General features: G+C 42.4%; 1 protein-coding gene across 9 annotated transcripts in view; it reads left to right on the top strand.

The window, feature by feature from the left end:
* ankrd12 (ankyrin repeat domain 12) overlaps positions 1–13,689 on the top strand; it is a 221,053-nt gene that overhangs the window by 110,567 nt on the left and 96,797 nt on the right. For all 9 annotated transcript variants that reach the window (XM_041189212.1, XM_041189213.1, XM_041189215.1 and 6 more), the window contains one exon: positions 10,103–10,253. In XM_041189212.1, the coding sequence (XP_041045146.1) occupies positions 10,167–10,253 (87 nt within the window). In that variant the 5' untranslated portion in view covers positions 10,103–10,166. The remainder of the gene's footprint in view (positions 1–10,102; positions 10,254–13,689) is intronic.

Here is a 13,689-nt window from a genome sequence, read left to right on the forward strand (position 1 = left end):
TCAATCATGGCTGATAAGTTTCTCAACCCCATTCTCCCGCCTTCTCCCCGTAACCTTTGATCCCCTTACCAATCAAGAACCTATCTATCTCAGTCTTAAATACACTCAAGGACCTGGCCTTCACAGCCTTCTGTGGCAATGAATTCCATAGATTCACCACTCTCTGGCTAAAGAAGTTTCTCCTCATCTCTGTTCTAAAAGCTCTTCCCTTTACTCTGAGGCTGTGCCCTCTGGTCCTAGTCTCTCCTACTAGTGGAAACATCTTCCCCACGTCCACTCTATCTAGGCCTTTCAGTATTCTGTAAGTTTCAATCAGATTCCCCCTCATCCTTCTAAACTCCATCGTGTATAGACCCCGAGTCCTCAAACGTTCCTCATATGTTAAGCCTTTCATTCCTTGGATCGTTCTCGTGAACCTCCTCTGGACCCTCTCCAGACGCAGCACATCTTTCCAGAGATAAAGGGGGCCCAGAATTGCTCACAATATTCTAAATGTGGTCTGACCAGAGCCTTATAAAGCCTCAGCAGCACATCCCTGCTTTTATATTCTAGTCCTCTTGAAATAAATGCCAACATTGCATTTGCCTTCCTAACTACCGACTCAACCTGCAAGTTAACCTTAAGAGAAATCTGGACTAGGACTCCCAAGTCCCTTTGCACTCCAGATTTCTGAATTCTCTCCCCATTTAGAAAATAGTCTATGCCTCTATTCTTCCTACCAAAGTGCATGACCTGACACTTGCCCACATTGTATTCCATTTGCCACTTCTTTGCCCATTCTCCTAACCTGTCCAAATCCTTCTGCAGCCTCCCCGCCTCCTCAATACTACCTGTCCCTCCACCTATCTTTGTGTCATGTGCAAACTTAGCCAGGATGCTCTCAGTTCCTTCATGTAGATCATTAATGTATAAAGTGAAAAGTTGTGGTCCCAACATTGACCCCTACGGAACTCCACTAGTCACCGGCTGCCATCATGAGAAGGACCCCCTTATCCCCACTCTCTGCCTCCCGCCAGACAGCCAATCTTCTATCCATGCTAGTACCTTACCTCTAACACCATGGGCTCTTATCTTACTGAGCAGCCTCCTGTGCGGCACTTTGTCAAAGGCCTTCTGGAAGTCCAAGTGGATAACTTCCATTGGCTTTCCTTTGTCTAACCTATTCATTACCTCCTCAAAGAATTCTAACAGATTTCAGGCATGACCTCCCCTTGATGAAACAATGCTGACTTTGCCCGATTTTATCATGCACTTCCAAGTATTCTGAAATCTCGTCCTTAATAATGGACTCTAAAATCTTACCAATGACCGAGGTCAGGCTAATTGACCTGTAATTTCCCGTCTTTTGCCTCAACAGGGGGGTTACATTAGTGATTTTCCAGTCCTCTGGGACCCTCCCTGACTCTAATGATTCCTGAAAGATCACCAATAACGCCTCCTCTATCTCTTCAGCTATCTCCTTCAGAATTCTGGGGTATAATCCATCGGGCCCAGGTGAATTATCCACCTTCAGACCTTTCAGTTTTCCTAGCACCTTCTCCTTGGTAATGGCCACCATACTCACCTCTGCCCCCTCCCCCCCCGACTCTCTTGAACTTTGGGGATGTTACTCGTATCTTCCACCGTGAAGACTGACGCAAAGTACCTATTCAGTTCCTCTGCCATTTCTTTGTTCCCCACTACTACTTCTCCAGCATCATTTTCCAGCAGTCCAATGTCCACTTTTGCCTCTCTCTCTTACCCTTTATATATCTTAAAAAACTCTTGCAATCTTCTTTTATATTACTGGCTAGTTTACCCTCATTTATTCTTCTCCCTCCTTATTTCTTTTTTAGTTGTCCTCTGTTGGTCTCTGTAGGCTTCCAATCCCCTGGTTTCCCACTGCTCTTCGCCGCATTGTATGCTTTCTCTTTAGCTTTTATGCTGTCCCTGACTTCCCTTGTCAGCCATGATTGCCTCGTCCTCCTTTTAGTATGCTTCTTCTTTCTAGGGATGAATTTTTGCTGTCTCCCAAATTACTCCCAGAAACTCCTGCCATTGCTGTTCCACTGTCTTTCCTGCTAGGCTCATCTCCCAGTCAATTCTGGCCAGCTCCTCCCTCATGTCTCTGTTGTTGCCTTTATTCAACTGTAATACTGTTACATCTGATTCCAGCTTTTTCCTCTCAAATTGCAGGGTAAATTCTATCATATTATGGTCACTTCCTCCTAAGGGTTCCTTCACCTTAAACTCCCTTTATCAAATCTGCCTCATTACACATCACTAAATCTAGAATTGCCTGTTGCCTAGTGGGCTCCAACACAAGCTGCTCCAAAAAGCCATCTCGTAGACATTCCACAAATTCCTTTTCTTGGGATCCACTACCAACCTGATTTTCCCAGTCTACCTGCATATTGAAATCCCCCATGATCACTGTAACCTTGCCTTTCTTACACGCCTTTTCTATCTCCTGGTGTATCTTGTGCCCCACATCCTGACTACTGTTCGGAGGCCTGTACATAACTCCCATTATGGTTTTTTTACCTTTGTGGTTCCTCTACCCACACAGATTCTACATGGTTGTGTTGATTTATGGATGAATATTGACAATGACACCAGTAGAAACTGCCAAGAATCTTAGTTCACTTAAACTGAGGCTCTGTTTGCATATTCATCATCAAAGCTGAAAGACATTGTGTAGTGCAGTGAAGCATCTTTCTATATTACATGTTCAAATCCTAGAGCGGGACACTAACCCAGATTTCTCTCACTCAAAGGAGTGAGAATGCCAGAGCCAAGCAAATACTTTAACCCCTTGCATGGAACAAGTTACCTGTACTAAATGTTTCTATTCTTCACAGGATATTTCTATCTACCTCGGAATGGGGCATTTTCTTTGTTCAGTTGGCATAAATGGTTCCTTCTCCTCTGGTACTATCCTCCCGCACCTTTCAAATCCTTAATCAAGCCCCCTCATCGTTAGCCCACCCTCCACCTCTCTGCCCTTGCAAGCCATCACCCAGTTTCCAACCTCCCTTTCCTGCCTAATGCCCTTGAACGTGTTATCGCCTGCTCCTTAATGGAAGGTGGTGTCATAGTGGTAATGTCACAGGACTAGTAATCTAGAGGCCCAGGCTAATCTTCTGGGAGTATGGGTTCAAATTCCAACATGGCAGTTGGGGAATTTAAATTCAATTAATAAAATCTGGAATTGAAAGCTAGCCTCAGCAATGGTGTCCATGAAACTATCATTGATTGTTGTAAAAACCCATCTGGTTCACTAATGTTCATTAGGAAAGGAAAGCTGTCATCTTCACCTGATGTGGTTTACATGTGACTCCAGACCCACTCTTAACTGCCCTCTGATTTGGCTTAGCAAGCCACTCAGTTCAAGGGAAATTAAGGATGGGCAACAAATGCTGGCCTTGTCTGCAATGTCTACATCCCATGAAAGAATAAATAAATAAAAAATCTGTGCCCATCTTTTCAGGGGCTTTCCAATCAGTTTTCCACCCCAAGCAGCACTGAAATGCCCCTAATCAATGTCACAATGACACCAAATATAACTGACTCTCAACCTGTATACTGTCTTTGACACTGTTGACCACATCATCCTCCTCTAACTATCCTCATTGTCCAGCTGAGTTGTACAGTTGGTGGCACTCTATCCAATTCAAGTCAGTGAATCTTCCGCAATGGCTTCTCTTCCCGTCATAGCATCATCTCCTTGGAGACACTTTCTTTCCCCTCTCCCAGCCCTTAGATCCTTAGGGCCCCTCCGATTTTTGCATCTAAATGCTGTCCCTTCAAAATATCATTTGAAAACACAATATCAGGATCCAACTGTACATTGACAAACCCCAGTTCTACCATTCCACTGTCTCTCTAAATCCCTCCATTGCCTCTGCTGTCAGGCTGCTTGTCTGGCATTCAATATGGAATGGGCAGAAATTTCCTGCAGTTAAGAATTGAGAACACCAAAACCATTGTCTTTGCACCCCACCCCCTGCCACAAGCTCCATTGCCTATTCAGTGACGACATCCTTCTCAATAACCAGTGTTTCAGACTGCATTGGACTGTATGATTCTGCCCCCAATTTGACCCTGAGTTCAGCCTCCAACTCCACATCCTCTCCGTTACTCGGACCACACATTTTCACCTGCATCATAATGCCATTCTCTGTACTTGTGCCTCAGTCCATTTGCAAGGAAACCCGCAACCTCCATACTTGACTATTCCATTGCTCTCCTGGCAGTTTCCCCTTTTCCACCCTTCATCAGCATGAGTCCATCTAAAATTCCCCCGTTTCTTCCCCCTCCTTTTTGTTTTTTCCAATATTTATATAGATTTTTCTTTTCCCACCTATTTCCATTATTTTTAAATGTATTTCCACCCATTGTTTATCTCTACCTTTTAGTATTCCCCCACCCCCACTAGAGCTATCTGTACCTTATCTATCCTGCTCTCTACTCTTATTAGCACATTCCTTTAGATAATATCACTACCTTCCACACCTCTTTGTCCTTTTGTCTGTGACATCTTTTGGTTATCTCCACCTATTACTGGCTGCTTGTCCCAACACCACCACCTCATACCAGCTTATATCTCACCTCTTTCCTATTTTTACTTAGTTCTGTTGAAGGGTCATGAGGACTCGAAACGTCAACTGTGCTCTCCTCCGCCGATGCTGCCAGACCTGCTGAGTTTTTCCAGAACTCATTGGCTAGCTCTTTCAAAGACCTGATATGGATGTGATGAACAAAATGACCTCCATTTGTGCTATATGATTCCATGATAATACTTGCATCTTTTTCTTGCTTAATATCATTAGTAATATCTTAAAGAGGAAGGAGTATGTCTAATGAGCAAATCCAATGTTGGGATGTATTGTAAGGTCCAATATTCACCTGAGAGAGTGAGGTGATCCTGGCTCTTCATAAATCATTGGAGCTTTGGGGAGATTCTACGGCACCAAGACAGATGAATTAGGAGCAGAAGTAGGCCATTTGGCCCCTCAAGCCAGTCAATAAGACCATGGCTGATCTGATTTTGGCCTCAACTCCCCTTTCCTTCCTTCCTACTATCCCCTATACCCTTTGACTCCCCTGTTAATCAAAAATCTGTCTAATTCAGCTTTAAAAATATCCAATGGCCCTGCTTCCACCACTCTGGGAAAGACAGTCCACACTTACGACACTTAGAAAAAAAAATTTCCCCATCTCCTTCTTAAAGTGTTTATTTTTAAACCCTAGTTCTAATCTCTCTCACAAGGGGAAACAGTCTTTCAGCATTTATCCTAACAAGTCCCTTTGGGACCTTTTATGTTTCAATAAGATCACTTCTCATTCTTCTGAGCTCTAATTGACACAGGCCCAACCTGACCAACCTTTCCTCATAAGATAACCCCTCCAACCCAGGAATCAATTGAGTGAACTTTCTCTGAACTGCTTCTGATTCAATTATATCCTTCTGAATAAGGAGACCAAAATTCTAACGGTACTCTAGATGTGGTCTCACCAATACCCTATACAGCAGTAATAAACATCCCTACTTTAATAATAAAAACAGAAAATGCTGAGCTCTGAAGGGTCACACAGACTTGAAATGTTAACTCTGTTTCTCTCTCCACAGATGCTGTCAGACCTGCTGAGATTTTCCAGCATCTTCTATTTTTATTTCAGATTTCCAGCATCCGCAGTATTTTGCCTTTATCTTTCTTTAATATCCCGTCCCCCTTGCAATAAACAACAACATTCCATTTGCTTTCCTAATCACTTGCCATGCCTAAATACTAACTTGTGTGATTCATGTGCCAGGGGACCCAGACCGCTCTGTATCTCAGGAGTTCCTCAACCTGCCTCCATCTGGATAATATGCTGCTTCTTGTTCCTTCCTGCTAAAGTGGACAAGTTCACATTTCGTTACAATAAGTGAAATACTTCAATTGGATTTCTCCAAAGCGATACAAATAAGGGTGTCTTTTGTTTAAGTTTGTTCTGGTCTGACACAAATTTACGAAGCTGATGTTTTCATACATGCTGAAGCTTAAAAAAAACCTAGTAAAATTCAGCAGTGAATTATTCAGCTTCTTGTCACACAATAAACCTCTGCAGTCATAATATATTCACTTACACATAAACATTCAATATATAAACACAATCATACTTTGCTATGGTGTTTATTGCTTCCCTCATTGTATTTGCTGGAGTCTACTAAGAATTTATCATATATTTGCTTCAAGCCCTCGAGGGGAAATATTTGAACTGAACTGGATGACTGACCTTAGAGTTTGTCCTTGAAGCACGGTCTTGCCGTTTTCAATGCCTGTTGCAGTGTATTTTTAGGTGCCCTTTATCATTCCCTCAGTTACTCCATATATTAACACACTAAGGCAATAAGAGGTGTTCAACCGTGTAGCTTGTCCTGTCATTTGGTTTCTTTTTCACAATACACAGTTATGGTTTTATTTAAGTACTGTAGTGTCCGCCTTAGGCTCAGTGGTACACTCTCTCCTGAATCTTATGGTTGTGGGTTCAAATGCTACTCCAGAGCCTTGAGCACATAATTCAGGCTGACATTTCGATAAAATATTGATAGAATGCTGCACTGTCAAAGATGTTCTGAACACTGCCTAACTGTTCTCTCAGGTGGACATTAAAATATTCTATGGCACTGTTTGAAGACTAGCTGGGGTGTTCTCCTAGTGTCCTGGTCAATATTTATACCTCAGTCAACATCAGTAAGAAAGATTATCTGCACATGAATCTCATTGCTGTTTGTGGGACCTTGTTGTGAGCAGGTTATCTGACATTTCATTATAATGACCATCTCCAACAAGAGGGAATCTAACCATTGCCCCTTGACATTCACTAGCATTACTGTTGCTGAATCCCTCACTGTCAACATCCTGGGGATTACTATTGACCAGAAACTGAACTGGATTAGCCATACAAATACCGTGGCTACAAGAGCAGGTCAGAGGCTAGGAATTCCTCAACGATTAACTCGCCTCCTGACTCCCCAAAACCTGTTTGTCCATCTTACAAGGCACAAGTCAGGAGTGTGATGGAATATTCTCCGCTTGCCTGGATGAGTGCATCTCTAGCAACACTCAAGAAGTTCAACACCATCCAGCACAAAGCAGTCTGCTTGATTGGCACCCCTTCCACAAACCTTCACTGCCTCTACCACTGACGAACAGTAGCAGCAGTGTGTACTATCTATAAGATGCACTGCAGGAACTCACCAAAGCTCCTTTGACAGCACCTTCCAAACCCACAGCCTCTACCATTTACAAGGACCAGGTCAGCAGACACATGGGAACACCGCCTCCTGGAAGTTCCTCTCCAAGCCGCTCACCATCTGGAGTTGGAAATATAGCACCGTTCCTTCACTGTCGCTGAGTCAAAATCCTGGAACTCCCTCCCCATCAGCCCTGGAGGTGTACCTAGACCACAGGGACTGCAGTGACTCAAGAAGGCAGCTCACCACCACCTCAAGCAATAAATTCTGGCCTAGCCAGCAATGCCCATGCCCCGTAAATGAATAACAAAAAAATTACAATGGTGACTACATTTCAAAGGTAGTTCATTGGCTGTCAAATACTTTTGGGTAACCTGAGATCATAAGTACAAATAATTTCCTCAGTGATTCTTTCCATATTCCCTAAACCTCAAAGAATAATCTACAGGCAGAGTATCTTTTATCTGAGACCCTCGGGGCAGATTGCATTTCAGATTTCAGACAATTTTGGTTTTCAGATACCACATATAAACTCACAAAAACCTAAGCCTAGGATAAAGTAAATAAAATGGCTAGAAAAGTAAGATGTATCACTGAATAATAAACACGGGGTACCTGTAATTTTCTCTTCAACATGTTCACCACAAAAATCACAAGGTAAACAGTTAGACTTCCCATACTTAAGCTCAATGAGGTTAAAAAGTTTGCAGTTTTTGGATTTGTGGGTAGAGGATACTCTATGTGTACCATATTATTCTTGAATAACTGGGAGACTACACAGCTTAAATACGTAAAATGTTTGATTAACAGCTGTTTATTTTTGGGTGCACCTAGTCTGCAAATAAACTTGCTTTTGCAATCAATATATGAAGTTCCTGATGAAGCTGCACACTGACAGTGGCTGAGTATAAGCTGATGTCTGCAGTATTACAAGAATGCCAATTCTCCTATCGTCAGCTCAGTTACTTATATGTGTATCAACAGCAAGGGGATGAATATGGCACGAGTATACAGTTTTTCATCAGTGTTTTGTCAAATCATAATGTCAATAAATTTGTCTACAGTGTCACCGTTAATTGTTTTCTAAGATAAATAAGTTTGTCCAAACATAATGCACTAATGCTAAAAGAATAACAGTGTGGAAGAAGGGTTGTACAAAGAGAAGAACAGTGAGCTTAGGAGGGCAAAGATTACAATGAGTGGATCAAGGAGATTGGACACAAAAATGAGAATTTAATTATTAAGTATTGAAGGATCAAGTGCCAAAATATATCAGCAAGGATAAGGGTGATGGATAAGCAGCACTTGCTCCAAGATAGGATACAGGCAGCAGGATTTTGGTGAGCTGAAGTTGGCAGAGGATGGGGGGCTGGCCAGGAGACCAAAATACATCTAAGTTTTGACAACAGATGAGTTGGGGCATTGGTATTGAGATGGAATTGGCAGCTTTTCTGGTGAAGGTTAAGGGGTCAGAAACGCAGTTTGGGCTGAATAAAACAACGCTGCAAACTTTAGTGATGATGTGGATACATGGTTAGAAGCTTATCTTGGGGTCATATGTGATATCCAACTGGATGATAGTGGAGAGGCATTGGAGAAGGATAGTGTAGTCGATCATGTCTCAGGCAATACGTTCCTGGTCCTAGCCCAGGGTTTCCTGATCTCTGGCTCACAGGATTAGATTTTGGGGTCATGATGGCAGCCACGGAGCTTGCACTGAATTTTGACAGCTGCAAGGCCCCTTTTTAATGTTTGCGTTTTTTTTCTGTCAGACAGAACAATGCACATATTCCTCGACATCCCTTCCCCTGACTTAACAACCCTTCTTCCCACCACCACCAACAACCCCCCCCCCCCCCCACCCCCCTTCAGTTTTCACCCTAGGGCCACACAAAGTCTGAGGCATTAAAATGGAGTCACATATTAAAGAAGTTTGGGAAGCACTGGACAGCAGCTGAGGGGAGAGAATTCAAGTATCATAGCTTGTGCTTGAGAAGGAATTCAAAATTGTAATTGTTCCGGTGAATGCCAAATTTGGATTGGACAGAGTACTTCAGGACAGCACTCAGCAAAGGAGAGGAATGCTCTGGTCATTTTGGTTTCTCTTCAATACTCAAATCCCGTTGCAGATTAATCTTGAGACAAATGAGATACATATCCAAAAAGAGCTCCTCCTTTAAGGCTGTGAAGACCAGGTGACATGTAAGAGATTGAAGAGCGAGCACAAACAGGGTTCGTGTCCAAAGGTATAAATAATCATCATTTTTCTGCTTGGGGTGAATGGGGAAAAATGGTTGACAAGGTCAAGTTGGAGCCTGGTGAAGGAGAATTGGAACCAGATTGATCTATTATGACGCACTGAACCAGTCCAGCCTACTCTGTGCTCTAGGCACAAATGATAATTGACTAGCTCAAGTTCAATTGGATCTTGAGGGGTCGACATGTCACTGGGAACTATGATTCTTCTTGCATGTTGCCAGATAATCTTGTAATCAGTAACCTAATGAATAGGGTGGTCTGGTTAGAGTTATGAGAATTTTACCAATGCTCACTGAGTCTGGTTGGTGTTAGCCAGTTGAGCAACAGGTGTATTTCTAAATGCACTTGGGAGACCCTGAGGTTTGCTTCCTGTTGACTTGATTTACTTGACTTAGTGTAATTTGTTCCTGCAGGGAAGGTATGTGCACCCCTTGTCAGGCCAGTGTTGATTTCTTAGTTAATATTCAGACGCTTTAGTTTTCAGTTTGGTAGTGATTTCATTTGTCTGACACCAGTTAAACCTATCAAAAAACTCAAACAATTTCCATTAAAGAATCTCTTTTGTGCTTCTAAGGCTTTGAATATAGTAAGAAAATGCATTTTACTACTTCTGTTTTTCAGATAAAGGATGATCATATTGTTGCCTGAAACAGGCAGCTGAGGGGAAAGGAACAAAAGCTGTAAAATGCCCAAATCTGGGTCTGCCAGAACAGCACAGACTGAAAGCTCTGATTGCAACAGCAACATGGTTGAAAAACAGACTGGAAGAAAGGTAAGACATGCTTTAAATTGGAATCTTCTGGTGTGTGCGTGTATCATTCCTTTTTAAAACTAGGAGTATTTTAGAATTCTACTAATATTGAAAATTTGCTCCTTGGATTTACAGGCTTGGATTAACATTTTCAAATTTGAATGTCTTAATTTAAATTCCCTATCTCAGGAAAAAACTCAAACACGAGGTCTCATTTTCAACAACCATTATTCAAGAAAAGAGTTAGGATTAACACCGCATTTTTTTAAATCTGATTCCGTGTGCTTTGCCTATTTGTATTTCTATTGTGAGAATTGATATGCCTCGTCAGACTGAGATCAGTCACCTGACAGGAGTTAAAAGTTTTGACTGTGTAAAAGAGTTAAATTTATGCCCATCACATAGTTAGACATAGTATTCTATTTCCTCCTGTTGGTTTCCACTGATGTCTTTGCTACTGAGGTCAAAATATTCAAGGTAATAAAGTTACTTCATTCTACATTTTTGGAACAAAATACTCATTGTCGTTTTGGGACCAGATGTGTTTTTTCTTAAGTCTTTCCAGGGAATCCAAATTATTGTGCAAAGGAGCATTTACAATGGGAGTCCAGTTCATCATTGCCTTCACACCAGTCATGTAGACCCGATTTCTCACATTTTATTTTTCCCCTGTGATTCTGAAGCCAATTCTGAGTCACAGCATGTGTACAAAATTCTAATCATTGTGACAAGACACTCCTGCTAAGTGCATTTCAGAGCAAATGGAATTGGAAAACAATGCATTTATTATGTGCTACTATTCACACATGTTTTAAGATGCAGGAATAATGCCGCCTAATAAGAAATGAAATTCTGTTCTGAAATCCCCTTCATTCTTGTGCTTGTGTCATAAAGTTATACTGCCATTTCCAGTGGCTGTGGAGTGATTGCTATCACTGAATTTACAAACAGGCCCAAATATGTTCCGAACTGTCAGGTAGCTGCCTCTCTGGAGGCAAGACAGGAGCCAGTAGTTTGCATCTATTATTAAATCAAGCCTGAGACCCAGTCCTCAGATATTACTATAAATTCTGCGGGATCCCCTCCACAGGAGTATCATGCTATGGGATGTTTTCAAGGTTTGTTGCCAAGGGAGTGGGGTTGCAGTTTGTGTTGGTGTGCTGCCCCACCCCCATCCTCTCCTCTTTTAGACCAACATGAACAGTAGTCCTAGAGCTTGTAATGTAAAATCAGGGCATGTGAATCCTCAGGCACAATACCCTTGTTTCCACTAGTTGGCGAATAAGGAATAATAATCTTTCACACTATAAAGTCCCCGGTTTCACTCGTCCTTCTGTTGTCTGCCCCATCTCAGCTCCATTCCCGGTCGCCACATTGCTACTGCCCTGCAGATCTGTAGGCATTGCTGCGTCCAACACCTGTTCCCAATCCTCTGTCTTCTTCACCGCTATCGCCCCCCACTCCCTCACCAACCATCAACAAGCCAGAGTCCAATCAAGCTCCCTCTCACTCCTGACTACACCACATGAACTGCAGCAGTCCCAAGTCCCAGTCTCTTGCTCCGAGTCATTTCACCTTCTTTCTACCAAATCCAACTCTTCTCTGTCCCTCAGTCTCTCTCCCCACCATCTCCAGCTGGCCCAGTTTCCAGTCACCCTTGAGCCAGGCTAACGTAACTGAGCAGGATGATGACCCACAACAGAACGAAGATTAATTGATGCAGTTCTCCCAGGCTGTTAAATGTAGCGCCTGGGAGAGTCGCAGCCCACCACAGGGAGATTGGCGGTGTAGTGGTAATGTGTCTGGACTCATAATTCAGAGACCCAGGTTAATGCTCTGGGGACATGGCAGTCCCACCGTGGCAGCTGGTGAAATTTAAATTCAATGAATAAAACTCTGGAATTGAAAGCTCATCTCAGTAATATCATTGATTGTTGAAAAAACCCATCTGGTTCACTAATGTCCTTTTAGGGAATGAAATTTGCCATACTTACCTACATGTGAAACACCTTGCAGTAGACAGAATATACTTTGACCACAGTATGGTTGCGGTGGTGATTAATAGATTTCAGTTTTAGGGGAGCCATTACTTCATCTTCGGTGGTGTCAGGCCTCTTGAGTGTTAGTACCAACACCTGTTCAAGCAAGTGAAGATTATTTGATCATACTGTAGATGGTGGCATTTATTGAAGGGTCAGGAAATGAGTCACTTGTTAAGAACATAAGAAATGGGAACAGGAGTAGACCACATGGCCCATCGAGCATGCTGTGCCATCCAATACCATCATGGCTGATCTTGGGCTTCAACTCCATTTTCCTGCCTGCTCCCCATACCCCTTAATTCCCTGAGAAACCAAAAACCTGTCAATCCTGGCCTTAAATGTATTCAATGATGAAGCATCACAGCCCTCTAGGATAGAGAATTCCAAAGATTCATAACCCTTTGAACGAATTATTTCTCCTCATCATGCCCTAAGTGATCGCCCCTTTATCTTGAGGCTGCAGATTTTTGTAAATTTCAATGAGATTACCTCTTCTACTAAACTCCAGAGAACATAAGCCCAATTTACTTGGCCTCTCACCATAGGACATCCCCTCATCCCAGCACCAACACCTGGAACTTCCCATCTTAAGTCACTCACCATCCTGACTAGGAAATATATCGCCGTTCCTTCTCTGGCACCAGATCAAAATCTTGGAACTCCCTCCCTAACGGCACCTAACTACACCACATGAACTGCAGCAGTTCAAGAAGAGAGCTCACCACCATTTTCTCAAGGGCAACTAGGGATGGGCAATAAATACTGGCCTTGCCAGCGACACCCATATCCCATGAATGAATATTAAAAAAAATTATGTTCCATCTGCCATCTTGTTGCACACTTACCTAACCTGTCTATATTTGTTTGCAACCCCTGTGTCCTTTCTTTAGCTTACCTTTCCACCGAGCTTGGTATCATTAGTGTACTTAGATACGTTACTCTTTAAGCCATTAACAGAGATTGTAAATAGCTGACGCCTCAGCACTGATCCTTGCAGTACACCACTATTCACTGCCTGCCAACTTGAAAAAGCCCTGTTTATGCTCACTCTCTTTTCTATCTGTTAACCAACCCTCTATCCATGCTAATATATTACCCACAACTCTGAGCCTAATTTGGCAGATTAACCTTTTTTGTGGCACCTTATTGAATGCCTTTTGGAAATCCAGGTATATTACATCTACTGGATCCCCTTTATCTGCCCTACTAGTTACATCCTCAAAAAACCAATAAATTTGTCAAGCAGGATTTCCCTTCAGTAAAACCACATTAACTAATTCTAATCATACTATGCTTTTCTAAGTACATTATTAAGATTTCCTTAATACGTTCCAGCATTTTCCAAACAACTATTGGTAGACTAACTAGCCTGTAGTTCACTGTTTTCTCACATCCTCCTTTCTTAAAGTGGCATG

This window comes from Carcharodon carcharias, chromosome 6, assembly GCF_017639515.1.
Source record: "Carcharodon carcharias isolate sCarCar2 chromosome 6, sCarCar2.pri, whole genome shotgun sequence".
Lineage (NCBI taxonomy): Eukaryota > Metazoa > Chordata > Chondrichthyes > Lamniformes > Lamnidae > Carcharodon > Carcharodon carcharias.